The sequence below is a fragment of the Ovis canadensis genome, chromosome 5 (genome assembly GCF_042477335.2).
Source record: "Ovis canadensis isolate MfBH-ARS-UI-01 breed Bighorn chromosome 5, ARS-UI_OviCan_v2, whole genome shotgun sequence".
Lineage (NCBI taxonomy): Eukaryota > Metazoa > Chordata > Mammalia > Artiodactyla > Bovidae > Ovis > Ovis canadensis.
Genome location: NC_091249.1, coordinates 31,818,080 through 31,836,074, shown reverse-complemented (window position 1 = coordinate 31,836,074; position 17,995 = coordinate 31,818,080). Strand labels below are relative to the sequence as shown.

The following is a 17,995-nucleotide window of genomic DNA, read 5'->3' as shown; positions in this document are numbered from 1 at the left end:
CACCCCACTCCAGTGTTCTTGTGTGGAGAATCCCAGGGACAGAGGAGCCTGGTAGGAGGCCGTCTATGGGGTCGCACAGAGTCGGACGTGACTGAAGCGACTTAGCAGCAGCAGCAGCAGCAGAGTTACTTGAATTGAAAACTTGGTTCACATATTTTAAAGGTGGACTTGTTTTCACAAGCTGTTTTCTTATCAACATGTTCAAGGCTATAAAATGTCCTCCACGCATCCCTTTGGCTGCATCCCATGGGTTTTGTTACATTTTGTACTATTTGAGTTGTTCAGTTTCAAAACTATGTCACCTCTACGATGATTCCTTAACTCATGCCCTATTTAAAAACGTGTTACAAATTTCTCATTGAGGCCTTTTCAGGGGAGGCTAAGTACTGCAGGATCTACTGCTCCGGTCAAGATCAGGTCATTTAATAACATTTGTTTCTTGAAGATTTACGAAGATCTCCGCTGGATTTTTTTAAAAAATAAGAGCTGATTTTCATAAATGTTTCATGTGTGTTTGAGAATTTTAAGGATGAGGAATTTAGGGTTTGGTAAATCTATTTGACTAAGTGTATTCACGGTGGTGATCACATCGTCGAGCTACATACTTACTGATATCGGATCTGATGGCTTCTAAAAGCAGTGACCCCACTCTCCTCAGCTGGACCCCTGCCCTCACACCCTCTTCTCATCCCTGGAGCATCTCTGTGGGGGGATGCTTTCACCAGGGGGGATCTTTCACCCACTTCTGGGTCTCAAACCAGACGCGGAACGGGTACACACAGACTGGCTCCCCCTGCACCGGCCGGGGGTCTGACTCTGGCTTAGAGTAGGGTCTGCTCATGAGGCGGCCTAAAGCGTGGTGAAGTACAGTACTCCCAACCCGATCGTTCCCTCCACGGACTCAGCTCTACTGCTGACCCTTCTGAGGGCTGTGGATGAGACGGACTAGGGTATGAATCCCAGCTCGACTTCAAACCGCTGTGTGACTTTTCGTTGGTGCCTGCCCCTCTCTGAACCTCAGTTTCCTCATCTACAAATTGGGTCGAGTCCCACCTCAGCGGGCTGGCCCATGGTAGATACTCAGAGATGGTCACGATCATCAACATGAGTAACTATTATCAGTGGGGCAGCCCCTGCAGGGAGCTTGGGTTCTGTGTTCAAGTTCTCCAGGCTCCCGGCTTCCCCAAGGAGACTGGACAGACAGGGGCTGGGGTGACAAAGACTCCACCAGTGGCCGGGGTCGGACGATCTTCCTTTAATACAAAGTCGATATATCTACATACACAGAGGTGGGAAAACCACCCAGCTGCTTCCGTTTGAATAAACAGTGTTGAAAGCAACAGCAGCTCTGCTCTTGTACAAAGAGAAAAACTCGCTTGCTCAGGGGTGGGGGTGGGGCAGAACCCCATCCTTCTGCCCCAGGACGGCCCCATGGTCCCGGGGGGGTGGGGAGGGGCCCCTGATTGGGGCAGCTTATGGCCTCTCTCGCCCCCCGGAGAAGTGGGAACCTCCCACTGTGTTCAGTCCTTCTCCTCAAGGTGGGAGACGGCGAGGGGCACTCGGGCTGCTGGGGGCGGGGGTCGCTGCGACCTCCTCCGTGGTAGTGCCCACCCTGTGGGCTCGACAACCGACGCTGGTGGGCCCGAGTCCCCCCACTGCCCCACCCTCACCCTCCTTGATATGTCTTGAGAATTTAATTAAAAAAGAAAAAGCAAAAAATTAAAAAAAAAAAAAAAATCAGGAGGCAAAGGCCCTATTCTTGAGCGAGGCACACCTTCGGAGTAGGTAAAGGGGAAAAAAAAAGCAAGACAAGGGGCAGCCTGAGCCCGCGCAGGCCCATGAACATGACCGGCACGCAAGAATGTCTGTTACGGTGAAAAAAAACAGACTGTCTGTGAACAGGATAGGAATAAGCCAAGTTTTTCTTTTTAAATCCGTTGACTGTCAAGTCTTTTTTGTCCCCCCAATTTGTTTCTTCTTTAAAAAAAAAAAAAGAAAAAAAATACACTATTAAAAAAAAAAAAAAAAGAAATGTCACCGGATACAGTTACACTGAGTTTTGAAAGAAAGCTGACTCCTGTTCCCACCCCACTCCTGCCCCCCCAGCCCAGTGACCCCCAGGCTGCGGGGCAGGAAGGCTGCCTGGTGGGGAGGACAGGGGGCCGAGCTCCCAGCCCCCGCCCTCCTCTGGTTCTTGGGAACAGCTCCTGGATTGCTCACCGCCCCCCTCCCCCCCAACCCAGAACCTCTCCTCGTGGAATCTCGTTTTCGAAGGGAATGAGGAATGTGCCAAGTATTGAAGGCGGCGGCCCGGCCCAGGGAGGGGGCTGGGGCCGTGCAGGGGGGCTTGAGGGGCTGCGTCGTCATCCCCGGAGACCCCTCGGCTGTGGAAACGCGGTTGCCGCCTCCTGCCCTGGCCGCCGGAGGGGGTCCAGGCCTCGGGGGTGGGGGGGCCACCCGGCACGGGAGGTGCAGGGGCCGGTGGAGTCGGGCCAGGCCAACCTGGCTTAGGTTGCATAGTGGTCGAAGCTGCCGAGGTACTCCAGCGCCGCCTGGTAGCAGAACTGATATTCATCCTGTGTGGGGAGGGGGCGCGGGGGGTGAGGGGGCACAGGGGTGCAGGCAGGGCCCCCGTCAGCGCCTCTGCAACCCCAGGGCTCCCACCACACGGCAGAGCAGCCACGCCCCTTGGTCCTGTGCTGGTGCTGGGCTCTCCCGTCCTCAGCTGGCCTGCAGGGTGCTCTTTGTCTCTTTGGATGCAGCCGCTTGGCCATCCCTGCCTCTTGTGACACTCCCCTGGGGGCTGGGAGGCTGCCACTCCAGCTCTGACTGCCCGGAGACGGGGGAGCTCATGGATGCATTTAACCTAGCTTCTGGATCTGGTGGTTTCTAAAAGCAGTGACCCCACTCTTTCCTAGGCTGGGCCCCCGCCCTCACACCCTCTTCTCATCCCTGGAGCATCTCCGTGAGAACAGGGGGGGATCTTCCACCCACTTCTGGGCCTCAAGCCAGATGCGGAACGGACCCAGGGATGGCTGCAGACACAGACTGGCTCCCCTCCACCCGCCAGGGGTCTGACTCTGGCTTGGAGTAGGGTCTGCTCATGAGGTGGCCGAGAGCACGGGGAAGTACCGTGCTCCCAACCCAATTGTTCCCTCCACGGACTCAGCTCTACTGCTGACCCTTCTGAGGGCTGTGGATGAGACGGACTGGGGTACGAATCCCAGCTCCTCTCAAACCACCATGTGACTTGGAGACGCTGCGTGGTCAAAGCAAAGGTGCCCACTGTCAACATGATGGCAGGTCTCTGGGCCTGGCTTCAGGATCCGTGACCCCTGCCAGGGTCCTGGCTGAGCTGGACCTCACTGAGACCCTGGGGCTGGGAGACAGGACCCTTCTCTGTTCATTCCGAGCAACGCTCCTCAGCTCTGGCCTTCAGCTTACTCTTGGGTCAGCCCAAAGCAGGAGGGGCTGAGACCTTTTACCCTCGACAGCCCTGGGAGTGGGAGGTGGCTGTGCCCACTACACAGAGAGCACAGAGGCTGGCGGCGGCATTGGCGTGAGGCCGGGCTGCCCTCCCCTCCCCTCACCTCCATTTGCACCATGGCTGGCCTCTGGGTCCGCAGCATCTTCACTGTCTGGAAGATGTCCACCACACCCTCGTACCGCATCCGCTCCAGCACGATGCTGAGCGTGATGAAGACTCCCGTCCTGCCCACGCCGGCACTGTCGAGGGCAAGTGCACAGGTGAGTTCAGGGGTGGCGTGTGGGGGAGCCTGGCTCAGCTGCCCAATTCTGCCTGCTCTGAAGCCCCCTGCCCCAGGGATGGAAAGAGCCCCAGTGGGAGTGCCCGAGGCTGTGCTCATAAAGACTCAACTTCCCGCCACAGGCAGCTCACCTGCAGTGGACAGAGATGGGGCCGTCCTGGCCGAACTGTTCCTTGGTCTTGTGCACTTGGCCGATGAAGTCAATGAAGCCCTCCCCTGACTTTGGCACGCCCTGCTCCGGCCAGTCCGTGAACTGGAACTGCCGGACAGTCCGGGACTGGCCGTCCTGGAATGGAGAGAGAGCGAGCCGGGTCCTGTTATCAAGGTCAGTGGCAGTCACCCTTGCCAACCACAAGTTGCACCAATACCACTCTCTACCCTTCCTCACCCTCCACCATCCACCCTCCTTGTCCCACGCCATCTTTCGTTGAGATGCTCCGATTTCGTCTTTACCACCCAAGGCTGCCAAGTCCATCCTCCTCACCATTTAACTTCATCCAGCAACACCATCTCATAGCAGTTGTTCACCCCCATCCCCCGACTGCTGCTCTCTGCACAGCTCCAAACCCATCCACCACAACCAAAGTGACACCAGCACCATTGCTGTCTGTTAGCCTCCATTCTGCACTGTCCCGTGGTACACCCAACATCTGCCCTTCTTGACCCATTCTCCACCTCCCCGGCAACCTCCTCTCTCATTGTCTTAGAGTAAAGGAGCACTGTTCCCATACTGCCACCTCCCAACAGCACCACCTTCCATTTTCCACCACAGACATCATCTTCGGCCACTCACCAGCCCTATAATCTATCCCTCACCACTCTAGGGCGCCATCTTCCACCAGCCACCGTTGGAAATTCGTCGTCTTCTACCTGTGTACCCAATACCTTTGCCTCCTAACTTTCATCATCCACTTATGGTAGTTCATAATCCTTGAACATCTGGTGATGCCACCCCCCGTTAACTTTCTCCATCTCCACCGCTCAACCATCCATCTCTCCAATCCTCATCCCCATGACACAACCATCCATCTGTACAATCTAGATCTCAGCCACTGACCTCTCCAATCCTCATCCCCAACATTCAACCATCCGTCTCTATAATCCTCATCCCCACCACTCAACCATCCGTCTCTCCAATCTTCGACCATCCATCTCTCTAATCCTTCTTGCACCACTCAACCTCTTGGATCCTTATCCCCACCACTCAACCATCCGTTTCTCCAATCCTCAGCCCCAACAGTCCCCTTCCATTTCTCCTACCCTCATCCCCACCACTCAACCATCCATCTCTCCAATCTTCGACCATCCATCTCTCTAATCCTTATCACCACTACTCAACCTCTTCGATCTTAATCCCCAATACTCAACCATCCATGTCTCCAATCCTCATCCCCAAAACTCAACCTTCCATCTATCCAATACTCATCTCCACTACTCAACCATCTATCTGTCCATTCATCACCACCACTCAACCATCCATCTCTCCATCCTCATCCCCAGCAGTAAATCACTCATCTCCAGTCCTCCACCCCCCACTCAACCATCCGTCTAATCCTTACTCGCACCCCTCAGCTGTCCATCTCTGCAACCCTCATCCCCACCACTCAAGCACCTGTCTCGCCAACACTCGCCTTCCACTACCAAGCCATGCTGTGCACCATCATGGCTCTCTTTCGCCTTTCATTTATCATGACCCAATGGCACCACTTTCCACAAGCCATCCTTAGCAATCCATCGTTCTTCCCCGTCTAAGGACTGTCAGACATTCCACTATGTCAGGACCACCGACATCCTCCACCCTCCCTCCCTCATGACTTACCTCTTCCCACTCACAGTCTCTACATTAAAGGCTGCAGTCCAGCGATGCCATGTGATTCTGATGGCCTCCATCCTCCACCACCTAACACTTTCTCCAATCCCACCTTCCTCTCTCTTGGACCATCAACAGTACTGTGTATCACTGAATGTTCATCATTCTTTTTGCTCTTCAAATCATTTCCTCTTCATTTTCTTCTATCTGCCACTGGCCAAACACCTGCCTTTCCTAGTCTCACCCTTCTCTATCCACTCCTCACCCTTCACCAAGCCATGGCTCTATGCTCTACGTCATTCTCCCTCCCCTTCTCTCCGGACAGTCCAGTCTCCAATCCCACCCTCCTCTCATCTAAGACCATCCTGTTCACTCCTCTGTCACCCAGCACCGACACTGTTCACTGAGCCTCCAATCCCCCGCTCAGCCAACCCAGTGGTGCCGTCCTGAACTACCCACGCACCATGACCAACAATGCTTTGTCCATCAGGGTTCAGTATCCACTGGTAACATCTGGACCAACATGCCCATGCCCCACCATTCTACCCATGGATTCTCCAATTCTGGCACTAACTTCTATCCTGTGTCACCTGACAGTCTTCATCAGACCCCATCTATAATACCTGCCCTCTCCCATCACCCAGCACCACTCGCCTCCACTGGGCCTTCTCCAGCCAACACGGTCCACTCTCTCCATTCTCCCCCGCATACAATGGTTCCAATTCCCAGCGCCTGCCCCCACCCCGCAGCGTCTACAACTCTTTCCCATCTACAGTGGCCACTGCTTGACACCATCAACCCATCACCTTCCCCCAGCCTGCCTTCAGCCCTCTAATGCTGCCTCCCTGTTGCTGCTTCCCAGCTAATGCCCCACTTACTCCCTTTCACATGACCGCCTTGGACTGTGTCCCCCGGTGAGCAGTGTGACGCGTGCTCTGAGGGGGACACCCTGGGGTCATGGTCCTCTCTTCCACCTACTCGGTGGTGGGAGTGACTGTCCAGCTGCCCACTCACTCCTCTTCCACCCAACCCCTGGGCCTTTGCTTCCATTCCCCAACCAGGAGAGCCCTCTCCAGACCCGCAGGGGAACGGTGAGCTGCCTGGAGGGTCTGTCCCCGTACTTACCCGGGCGTCTGTGACCTTGAACTCCCGCAGGATGTACTGAGGCATGTTGTATTCCGCCATAGGGTCCACCACGAAGTACTGGTAGCGGGCGGAGCGCTCGGCCGGCCAGTACTGGTGACACTTCTCCTGTTGGGGAGGTGGGTGCTGTGGTCAGCCCTGCCCCCACCCCACCCCCACCCCCGCGGCCCCTGGCCCCTCCCTGCCCTGCCCTGCATGGTCCCCAGCGCACCCGGCCCATCTCCCTCAGCTTGGTCAGCATCACTACGATGGTCGAGTTGTTCTCCCAGAGCATGCGCCAGAAGTCCTCTGTGGTTTCCGCCAGCGGGCCCTGCGTGGCAATGTAGGCCTTCTGCTGCCTGTGAGCGGGGAGGTGAGACGGCAGCGGTGAGTCTAGGGCCCCAGGGAGACCCAGGCCCAAGCATCATCTCCCTCCCTATCTGGTTCAACCCCCCAAAGAATCCTGCTCTGCACCTGGAGAAACCACCAGCCTTGGAATCACTCCAGCTTCGCAAGGAAGCTGTGGGACTGTCTGCAGGCATCTCTGCTCTCATTCTCCGCCCCCTCCAGGGGCATTAAGTTAATATCCATTGTCTGCTCAGGCCAGGCTCCCCTCCAGGGCTACATATGGCTGCCCACTCCCAGAACACCCTCCTTTGCTCAGGGCTTCTCAATCTTGGCACTACTGACGTTCGGGACTGGATGACTGCGATGGGCCCCTGTTTTGTACCCAGTGGGGTGTCCAGCAGCATCCCTGGCCTCTGCCCACTAGAAAGTGTTAGTTGCTCAATCATGTCTCTTTGTGACCCCATGCACTGTAGCCCACCAGGCTCCTCTGTTCATGGGGATTCCCCAGACAGGAATACTGGAGTGGATTGCCACCTCCTCCCCCAGGGTATCTTCCTGATCCAAGGACTGAACCCGAGTCTTCTGCCCTGCAGGCAGATTTGTTACCATCCTAGCCACCGGGGCAGCCCTAGGTGCCAGTAGTAACCCTCTTCTCTCAACTTCCATTTTAACCATCAGAAACATCCCCAGATACTATCAAGCTTCCCCTGGGGGGGGGCAGAACTCCCCAGATCGATGCTTTTCTCTGAGAAAGATGGACAGATGTAATCATGTTCCAGCCAGTAGCCATCAGTTAAATGCATATCTAAAGAGTCTCTCCACCTCAGCTGGGACTGCATGGGGCTGGCAGGGTCTGTCAAGCTCTCTCTCATGCAGGACTGGAGCCCCAGGAGTGGCCAGGGCCAGGTTTACCTGTAGCCATCAATGAAGCTGGCGTTAATGTAGTCGGAGCCCTCCACGCCCCGGATGGGCTGCAGGCAGACCCGGGTACTCTCATAGGGCATGATGTTAACCAGGCGGTTCTTGAACTTGTTACAAGGCAGATTGGCACTGATGAAGCGGGATGTGTGGGCTTTGGAGTTGGCCAGCCGCTGTGGAGACGAGGGGACGACATCAGGACAGCCTCCATCTGGGGACCCCAGTTTCCCTGGGTGGGGGCAGGCTGTGTGTTTTCAGCCAGAGGGCTAGCAGGGCCATGGCAGGCAGGGGAACACCAGCCCTTCTACCCTCCGGTCCCCTTAATTGGGGTGGGGAGGGAAAGAGCGCTGGTCTCCTGCTCAGCCCCCTCTCGCCAACCCAAGCAGAGCATCCTCTACTCCTTCCTCCCCACCCACCTTGAACTCGAGCTCCATGCCAGTGACGTGCTCGCCGGGCTCCACCTGCGTCAGCTTCTGGATGTAGGCGTAGAGGCTGCGGGCAGGCACCTCCGTATTGCCGCAGCCCACAGCCTCCAGCAGGGCCTCGTGGATGAAGCTGTACTGGTCCTCCGTCTGCACCATGTAGTTGCGCTGGGACCGCATGAGCGTCACGTGGCCATACACGTCCACCGTCTTCTCCGGCTTGATCCGCTCCAGCATGGCGTCGATGACGATAAAGCAGCCTGTGCGGCCCACACCCGCACTGTGGAGATGGAGCGGGCTGTCAGGGGGCACCCGAGGGCCAGGGGAGAGCGGGGGACAGGGCGCAGAAGGGAGCCGGGAGTGAAGGGGCGGGGGCTGGGTACCTGCAGTGGACCACGACGGGACCCGCGTCCGGCGGGTTGCAAGTCTTGACTCTCCGCAGGAAAGCCAGGAACGGCGTCGGGTACTCGGGCACCCCGTGGTCCGGCCATGCCGTGAACTGGAACTGCCGGGCCTCCCGTTTCTCACTGGAGCCATTCTGGGGGTGCCGGGGACACTGCTGGTCAATGCAGCCCACCACCCACGTGCCAGGGGCCCAAGTTCACGCCTCCAGACCACCACGTCCCTGAGCGCCTGATCTGGGTGCCCAGCTGCTCCAGGGTGTGGGGGTGTCTCCACCTCAGTGTCCCCAGCACCTTCGTGCACTGCTCCCCATTTCTCCCTAAACCTGCTCCCCCATCTCAGCTGATGGTGGCGCCGTCCTTCCACGGGCTCTGGCCAAAATGTAGGAGTTGCTCTTGACTCCCTTCCCCTGCCTGTCCACATGCAGCATCAGTCAGCACAGCTTTCAGAGTCTATCCCAAGCCCGCCCACTTCTCACTCCTCACTCCCCTCCTCCACGGTGATCACCTTAGTCCCGCTCACCGTCATCCACCCAGACCAGAGCAGTCACCTGTTACCCCTGGGTGTCCCCACAACCTATTCCCCCCACAGCCACCAGAGGGTGCTGGTGAGCACCCGAGTTAGGTCCCGCCGCTCCTCTGCCCACAGCCCTCCCTGGGCTAAAAGCCAGAGTTGCCCCTGCAACCCACAAGGTTCTGCACCTCCTCCCATCCCCTCCCTGCCCTCACCTCCTCCCTCTCCCTGCTCCAGCCACACAGGACTCCTCACTATTCCCAAAACACCCTGGGCCTCTGCATGTGCTGTGCCCTCTGCTGGGAATGCTGCCCCCAGATCTCTGCAAAACTCCTTTCCTCACCAACTCCAGGTCCTCCAGTACGTACTCTATTCTTCCCTGTTTTACTTTTCTCTTAGGAGTAAGATTCCTGGTGGTTTTCATATCTGTTGTCCACTAGACTGTAAGCCCCACAAGAGAGATACTTGACACACAGCGTCTGCTTAATGTGTGAATCAACTGAAAACCCTTACTCACTCTTGTCTTTCTACTCAGGTTTCTGGCACCTGCGCCAGGCACAGGCTCTATGTAAGGGCACGTGGCTGGCTGCCAGGGAAACAGTGCTGCCAGAGCACCTCTCTCTCCCTACTTGACAATAAAAAGTGTCCCCAGTCTTCCAAGGCACTAGAAATAAAAACCCACAAATGGCACCCTAATGAAACTTACAAGCCTTTGCATAGCAAAGGAAACCATAAACACAATGAAAAGACAGCCTACAGCATGGCGGAAAATATTTGCCAACCACGCAACCGAGGGGCTTAATCTCCAAAACAGATAAAGAACTCATACAGCTCAACAAAAAACAAATAACCTAACTGAATAATGGTCAGAAGCTGTAGACCTTTCTCCAAAGAAATACATCGAAAACTCTACCAATTCCAAGGGATGGAGGGGATGCAGCGAAAGGGGAACCCTCCAACACTATTATATTAGGAATACTGTTTGGTGCAGCCACCGTGGAGAACAGTAGAGGTTCTTCAAAAAAGTAAAAATAGAACTACGTATGATCCAACAATCCCACTCCTCACATACACCTGGAAACAAACCTCCAATAAGAGACAGGCACCCCTATGTCTATAGCATCACTGTTCACAACAGCCAGGATACGGAGACAATCTAAATGTCTGCTGACAGATGACAAAGACGTGGCGCTTAAGTGCAACGTACTACTCAGCCACAGGAAAGAACGATCCAGTGCCATTTGAAGCAATGCGGATAGGCCTAGAGATCATCACAGTAAGCGAAAAAGGTCAGAGTCATGTGATAAAAAATACCACGATATCACATGATAAAAAGTCAAAGGATCATAGGATAACACATACGACATCACACATAACACTTATGACAATATATGCAGAATCTAAAATACGGCGCAAATGAACTTATCTATGAAACAGACTCGTTGCCAAGGGGGAGGGGGTCGAGGCAGGGCTGGAGTGGGAGACAGGGGTGAGCAGCTGGAAGCTATTATATACACAGAATGGATAAACATCAGGGTCCTACTGTACAGCACAGAGGACTACATTCGATATCCTGTGATAAACTATAATGGAAAAGAATATTAAAAAAATTATGTATACATATAACTGAATCACTTCATTGTACAGCAGAAGTTAACACTGTAAATCAGCTATACGTCAATAAAAATAAAAATATTCAAAGTGCCCCCAGACATTGCCAAATGTCCCCTGAATGGCAAAATGTTGCAACCGAGAATCACTGAGTAAGACACACGGAATCATGTGCTGGACAGCAGCCATCAGTTAAATACACAGATAAAAATTCCCTCTACCTCAGCCCCAACTGCCTGCTCTGTCCTCCATCTAAGACTGGAGGCCCCTCAACTGCATGGCCAAGACCCTGCCATAAAGCCAGGCTGGGCGAGGGAAGGGGTCAAGACTGATCTCGGGGTGGGGGCTGGTGACTGCCTGGGGGAGGAGAGGTTCACTGCTAAGCTGGATTCTGCTGGTTTGTCCTGCTGTGGCTGCAGACCAGAGCCGTGCCCGAGTCTCAGTGTCCCCATTCGTAAAGTGACCACTTGAGAATGCGCCCAGCCTGGGTCAATGTGGTTTCTCTTTTGTCCAATGGGGAGTTCCCAGGGTAGAAGCTCATATTCCTTCTCCGCCCACCATTGCCCCCTCCCACAGCCCCCCAGTCCCAGTCCGGGCCCTACCTTGTGTAGGGAGAACGTCCTCACGCAGAACGTGGCCAGCTCGATGGTGTCCAGGAGCGTGACCTGGATGAAGCCGTAGGTCTCCGTGCCCCTGTTGGGCCAGTACTGGTCGCATTTGATCTGTACCAGGTGAGAGAACACAGGTGAGTGTGGGCCGGGGCCGGTGCAGGGCTTGGGGGCCACAGGGCCCAGGCCTCACCCGTGATTTCTCCTCTAGCCGCGTCATCATAACAATGGTGGCCGAGCGCTGCTCCCACACCATGCGCCAGAAGTCCCCGAAGGTCTCTGGCAGTGGCCCCTGCGTGGCGATGTATGCGTTCTGCCGCCGGTAGCCGTCCACGTAGTTAGCATTGATATAATCGCTGCCCACGATGCCTAGGTCGGGGGTAGCAGAGAAAACTAGAGATCAGTGGGGTGCTCTGTCCTTCTAGGCTGGTGCCACCTGGGCCACCACTGAAAGGAAGCCCTCTGAGACTGCCCCAGTCTATCCCCAAGGGAATCGTGGCGCATATACTCCATGCTTTCTCTGCCTCAACGCTACTGCCGCTTGGAGACAGACTGTTCTATGTCGGGAGCTGTCCTTTGCATCGCAAGGTACTAAGCAGCATCCCTGGCCTCCACCCTCAAGATGCCAACAGCACCCCACCCCAAGCTGTGACAACAAAAATGTCCCCAGACATTGCTAAATGTCCTGTGTGGCGAAGCTGCCCTGATAAGAGCTACAGACGTAAAGGATGGATGGAAATCTGCAGTGGACAGCAGCCACCAGTTAAATACAGATCCCAAACTTCTCAATGGCTTCTGGGTAGGGTTGGACCAGGCCTCAGTTTCCCTACCTATCTCCTAGCTGGTCCACTCTGGCCTGGCCCCCCTGGCCAAGAGGAGACATGGGGTCTACGTGTTCTCCACGGAATGAAGACAGGCCGAGGTTGTTGGGGAGGAGTCTGGGACCCCGCACGCTACCTTCGATGGGCTGAAGGATTACGCGGGAATGGTCGTAGGCGATGACGTTGGCATAGCGGTTCTTGGGCTTGTTCACTTCCAGGTTGGAGTGCTCCCACGTGAACTGCTGGCCTGGGTCGATGGACTATGGGAAGCGGGAGGCGGGAGATGTCAGGTTGGGCGTCTGTGGGCCCCCAGGAGGGTGGGAGGTAGTGGGGCTGGCTCACCTCATACTCCTGGGAGAGCTTGAGGCTGTCGTTGGCCTTGAGTCGTTCCGTGTGTTCCGCCATGTCCCCGATGGGGATGGGCGGGTGGCTGAGCATGCCTGCGGGGAGAGCAGACCCGCCCATGTGGCCAGTCACTCGCGGGGGCCAGGCCGGGGAGGGAGGGGGCAGGGGGTGCTCTACGGAGTGAGTCTGCAATGGACGAGCTGCGGGTTAGAGGGGGTGGCGGGGAAGAGGAAGGTTTGGGGTGGGCCCCGTGGGGGCGAGGAACCCAGGCCTGGAGGAGGAGCACTAGGTGGAGTCTCCCCCACCCTCCCCAGGCCCCCGGACAACCAGCTGGGGGAGGCAGGTGCTGGGGGAGGGCTGCCCCGCAGGACTTCAAGCTCCTAGTGCCTCGTGGCAAGAAGCAGGCAAGTGACACAGAGATGAAGAAGCAGATGTGGCTGGCTGAACCTTCTGGAATATCGTCCCCCTGGTGAGGGCGGGAGGCCCACACCCGTCTGCTCCCTTGGGGATCGGAGGGACCACCTCTGCCAGGTGAAGCTGAGGGGCCAGGGAGGGGAGGCATGGGGTATGTGTGTGTAGGATGATGGGGTGGGCGTGGGTGCTTCTTCCCTATCTTTAGGCCTGCCAGACTCTTCTCTCTTGGGGGCCCAGCGGCCACACACACACGCACACACACACACTCAGCAGCTACCGGGAGGGAGACTGACAGCTGTGCGCCAGCGCCCAAGCACCGGTGATAAATCTATAGGGATCTGCCAAGTTGACTGCTGAAGAGCTGCTGCCCCAGGGCCCACGTCTAAGAGGTCTGAGGCTGGTGTCTATTTGACTGCTGGGTCCCTCTGCCTCTCGCATGTACTTTGACACATCCCTGTGCCCTACATCCCTGCTCCCAGCCCCGTTCTCTCTCCTGCTTCTCCCTCTCTCTCTCTCACACACACACACACACACGCAGTCACAACCTGCCACCTTAGGGCCCAGGGGACCAGACCCCTGCCCCCTTTGAGAAGCCAGCGCAGGACAGGTGGGCGGAGAGAGAGGAAGCCGGATGGAGAAACCAAGGATGGAAACAAACAGGAGCGAAAGGAAGCCAAGAACAGAGAGACACCGGAACTAACTTTCAAAGTGAAACCCCGGCTCCCTGAGGGGGCTGCTGAGGCCTGAATCTGCAGAAACAGCAAACAATAAATAAATGAAAACACGCGGGGGAGGCGGCCCACCTCCCCCCACCCCTCGCTGGGTTGGCGGACAGATAGATGCAAAGGCAGAGCAACTTCAACAAGTGAGGGACACACGGCGCCAGGGCCCCAACCAGAGAGCCCGCGGCAGCGGCTGGGCATCGCTTCAGCTGGACACTGGCGAGGCCTGATTTTCAGCTATGACTGGAAATATCTCAAAGCTTTAGGTTCTTCTGTCAACCTGTCGTCCCTGCACCCCGCCACCCCCGACCAACCTGGCCTTGGGTCCCTTGTTGGGGGTCAGCAGAGGGGATTTTAGAGGAGAAGCAGGATGGTGAAGGAGAAACTTGGGGGCAGGAGAACATATGGACCCATGCCATGAGCTGTAAGGACAGAGGCCATCAGTTAAACACACACATTTAAAATTCTCCTCTGGATGGAAAGAGAATTGACATAAGCTAGTCCAGAGACAGAAGAGAGAAGAAGGGACCACAAGGGATGCCATGAGACTTTTCATGATCACCTGTGGAGGGCTGCAGCCATCAGGTAAATATAAATGATCAAAACCCTCATTTGGGGAAGCATGGGACTAACGTGACAAGTCCAGAAACAGAAAAGAGAAAGCAATGTTAGGAGAAGCATGCAAGGCTACACATGAGCCCATCAAAGCCCCCATGGTCTCTTATTACGGGGGACTGCAGCCATCAATTACATGTTTAAAAATCTCCATTTGGTTGGAAACAAAAGTTAACAGGAAGCAGTTCAGAGACAGAGAGTGAAGATCAGGGCGTAGGTAGAGAACAGCAGATGTCGCCATGCGATGAGCTCATCAGGAGAGAACAGCAGCCCTCAGTTAAACTGAAAATCCCTTAATTTGGTTAGAAGCAGCTGGCATGAGCCCATTGAGGAGGAGGAGGAAGGGAGGGGGGCCTGAGGGGGGCATTGCCCATGAAGACGATCAAGGGCAGGGTCCTGATTCAGTTCTCCCACCACGCGTGGCAGGGGACTCAGCAGAATCCTCTCTCATCTACAGGGGACTATAATGAAACCGGGAGACCGTGACCACATGTGACCGCAGAGCGGGGAGAGAGAGTGTGGTGGAAGTGGAATTTTTGCTCCTTGCTAGGGGCGCTTCCCCGGGGAGGGTGGAAAAAACCCAAACACCCACCACTGAATGGCCTTAAGACTAGAGGTGTGAACAGAAGCAGAGCTTTTTCTGCCAGAAGGAATTGACTCAGAAAATGTTTGCTTCTGTCTTTGAAGATGTCCTTTAAGCTCCTGGAGAAGACAGCAGCCACCAGTTGAATGCAGCTTCTCAAAAATCTCCCTAGATTGTAAGCACCATCAACCCCAGGACACTCCCAAGCCCAGAGCCATATAGGAATCGGGACTGAAGAACTGCGCCAGGCATAGTTCAGTGGGGGCTGGCAAGGATCCACTGAGGGGGCCGCTTCATCTCCCACTATGCCACCTCCCTCCCATCAGTGCTGTCCCCGGCGCCGGGGATAAGCACATACCTGGCGTCTGGAAGTTAATGCGTCTCATTTCCACCGGGTCCTTGGGGTGATGGGGGGCGAGGTCGGCGTTGTTCAATAGGCATTTAGTGCGGGGCTCAGAGTCCTTTCGTTTGCTTTGTGGGAGCAAACAGACAGAGATGTGTGACCCGGCTGTACGTGACTCGGGTTCCCACAACCACGCGCAGACACATGTGCAAAGGTTGGAACAACTAGGTTCCTGCTCATCCCGTGGGCGAGGTGCCACCCCAGCCCCTGTCCTCAGCCTCCAGAGGGCAGAACCAGTTCTTACCTATCAGGCTTACTGCTCCCGAAAGCAGACACAGGTGAGAAGGAGGGAAAGAAGACAGGTGAGGGCAGGCTGGCCATCAAGAGCCTGTTCTAGGACTGTGGATGGCTTTCTTCCCCCCTCTGAACCTTGGTTTCCAGAAAATGGGGCTAATCCCTTCCAACTTGGGTCTCAGCCTTCTAAGCTGCGACATGTCCCATGTGACTTCATTTAACAGGACAAAGGGAGCACTCCCCCCTCCAATCTTGCACGGGACTTAACAGGAGTCAAATCACTGGCCACGGTGGAATGCCAGCCCTGCCATTTCCCAGGCTGTGTGACTTTGATCAAGTAGCTTAACCTCTCTGAGCCGTTTTCCCTGTCTGGACACAGATGGCTTCTGTGATCATTCTCAGAGACCACCTTTCCCTGGACCTTTCCAAACCTCCCACCCTTAGGAAGGCCTCCCTCCTGTCAAGTGGGGACATGCAAGGGGCTCACTTCTTGTAGAGCAAGATGGCAATCACTATGCAGATAATGAAGACCACAGCCAACATGGGCCCGATCACCCAGATGAGCCCCTCCTCGCCGTCCACGATGGGCTGGGGGTCTGGGTTGTCCAGCTGGAAGGGGTCTGAGAAGGGGCTGGCTGCAAATGTCTGCAGAAATGGGGTCGGGGGGGACTTCCATCAGTGCCCACTGCCCTCACGGTGGCCAAATGGGTCTTCCTCAAACACAAATCTGTGTCCATCCCCTACTCTAAACCCTCCTATGGCTTCCAAGAACACTGACCACAGTGGTCTGGCCCTGGCCAATCTTCACTCTTCCCCCCTCCTCCACTCTGTTTCAGACACTCTTAGGTCCTCTTTGTCCCTCTTGCACCCCAGACCTTTGCACATGCAAACTCCGGGATGCCGTTCTTTACTGAACTCCTATACATCCATCAAAGCCCTCGTTCCAAAGTCCTCTCCTCTAAAAATCCTGCTTGGGATTTCCTCAACCTCAAATCTTTCCCTCTGCTCAGCTCTGACCACAGGGAGCTGGGAGAATCTGCATCTGGCTCTGAGGCCAGGGTTCTGGGGACTGAGGCCACTCTGGGCATTCTGGATGTGGGCAGACACCATTCGGGACTTACGGGCTCACTCTTCTGCAGCACAGCAAGCACAAAGAGAACATATCGGTGGCCAGGCTCCAGGCCCCGGTTGTCAAAGCCTCCATACTGTTTCTGGTCCCCAGGATGGAAGGTGTGTGGCAGCACTGAGAAGCGAGCCGCAATGTAGGGTCGGGGGACCTCCAGCTGACGTGAGTGCCGCAGGCTGCGCCTCTGCAGCCGTGCGATGTCCTGGATCAGCTGTGGGAACAGAGATGTGGGCTGCTCAGAACCCAGCTGGGAGCCACTGGGCTCCTGAAAGCTGGCACGTGTCTGGGCCCCAGCCCCTTACCTCCTCCAGGTCCATATCCTCTGGGCTGCCCAGTGGGGTCAGGAACTGACCACCACGAGATTTGCGCAGTGGCACCATCACAATGAAGTAGTTCCTGGCAAGAGACAAGAGTCACAGAGGGCTATCTAGGGTCATGAGCAAGGGATGCTATTGGGCTGAGTGAGGGCACCACGCTTCTCTGAATCTTCCCTTCCGTTCAAACCATGGGTGTATGGCCCAGGTCACGTAAGACTATAATTTCTGATTCAAGCCTCCAGGGTTTTGATCATGTTGTACCTTTTGCCTAGAAAGCCTACCCTGGGCAATGACAGTTGACCGTTCAACAACATGGAGGTTAGGGGGTGCCAACTCCCCCTGCACAGTGGAAAATCCACACATAAGTACACTTGGCCTTCTGTATCCATGGTTTCCCATCTATGACTTCAACCAACTGTGGAGTGTGTACAGCTGCAGTGTGTACTTGTTGAATAAAAAAAAAATGCATATAGGTGGGCCCCTGCAATTCAAACCTGTGCTGTTCAAGGGCTAACTGTATACTTCTCAAATTCCCATACGTCCTTCAAAACCCCAGCTTCCACACCCACGCGGTCTTGTAACTCCCCATGTCCCCCTGCTTCTCAGAGTACTCCTCTTCCTACGTGGGACTCTTAGCCTCTGTGCTTCTCACTGCCACACCACGCGACTGAGATTGTCTGTGTCCAGCTCTGCCTCCCCATCAGTCTGAGAACCTAGAACTAGCAGCAGGTCAGGCCTGCCGGGGCCTGGGAGAATGCTGAGGCCACATTCAGTGGTGACATCTATGAGAGGCACCGGACCTTCAGGGCAAGCACATGAAAAGGCACCGGTGTAGTCTCTGTCTTACAGACCAGCAAGGGCAGTGGGGTACTGAGAGGTCAAACAGCAGTCACA

General features: G+C 55.6%; 1 protein-coding gene across 1 annotated transcript in view; it reads right to left on the bottom strand.

Moving 5' to 3' along the window:
• Positions 1 to 1,240: 1,240 nt before the first annotated feature.
• PTPRS (protein tyrosine phosphatase receptor type S) overlaps positions 1,241 to 17,995 on the bottom strand; it is a 73,242-nt gene continuing 56,487 nt past the window's right edge. The window contains exons 17-34 of the mRNA XM_069591409.1: positions 17,087 to 17,180; positions 16,780 to 16,995; positions 16,146 to 16,303; positions 15,669 to 15,680; positions 15,380 to 15,492; positions 13,803 to 13,850; positions 12,685 to 12,782; positions 12,479 to 12,602; positions 11,715 to 11,890; positions 11,516 to 11,635; positions 8,771 to 8,925; positions 8,382 to 8,667; positions 7,960 to 8,138; positions 6,932 to 7,058; positions 6,703 to 6,828; positions 3,899 to 4,053; positions 3,591 to 3,726; positions 1,241 to 2,576 (exon numbers count right to left, since the gene is read on the bottom strand). Coding sequence (XP_069447510.1) covers positions 2,508 to 2,576; positions 3,591 to 3,726; positions 3,899 to 4,053; positions 6,703 to 6,828; positions 6,932 to 7,058; positions 7,960 to 8,138; positions 8,382 to 8,667; positions 8,771 to 8,925; positions 11,516 to 11,635; positions 11,715 to 11,890; positions 12,479 to 12,602; positions 12,685 to 12,782; positions 13,803 to 13,850; positions 15,380 to 15,492; positions 15,669 to 15,680; positions 16,146 to 16,303; positions 16,780 to 16,995; positions 17,087 to 17,180 — 2,392 coding nt within the window. The 3' untranslated portion in view covers positions 1,241 to 2,507. The remainder of the gene's footprint in view (positions 2,577 to 3,590; positions 3,727 to 3,898; positions 4,054 to 6,702; positions 6,829 to 6,931; positions 7,059 to 7,959; positions 8,139 to 8,381; positions 8,668 to 8,770; positions 8,926 to 11,515; positions 11,636 to 11,714; positions 11,891 to 12,478; positions 12,603 to 12,684; positions 12,783 to 13,802; positions 13,851 to 15,379; positions 15,493 to 15,668; positions 15,681 to 16,145; positions 16,304 to 16,779; positions 16,996 to 17,086; positions 17,181 to 17,995) is intronic.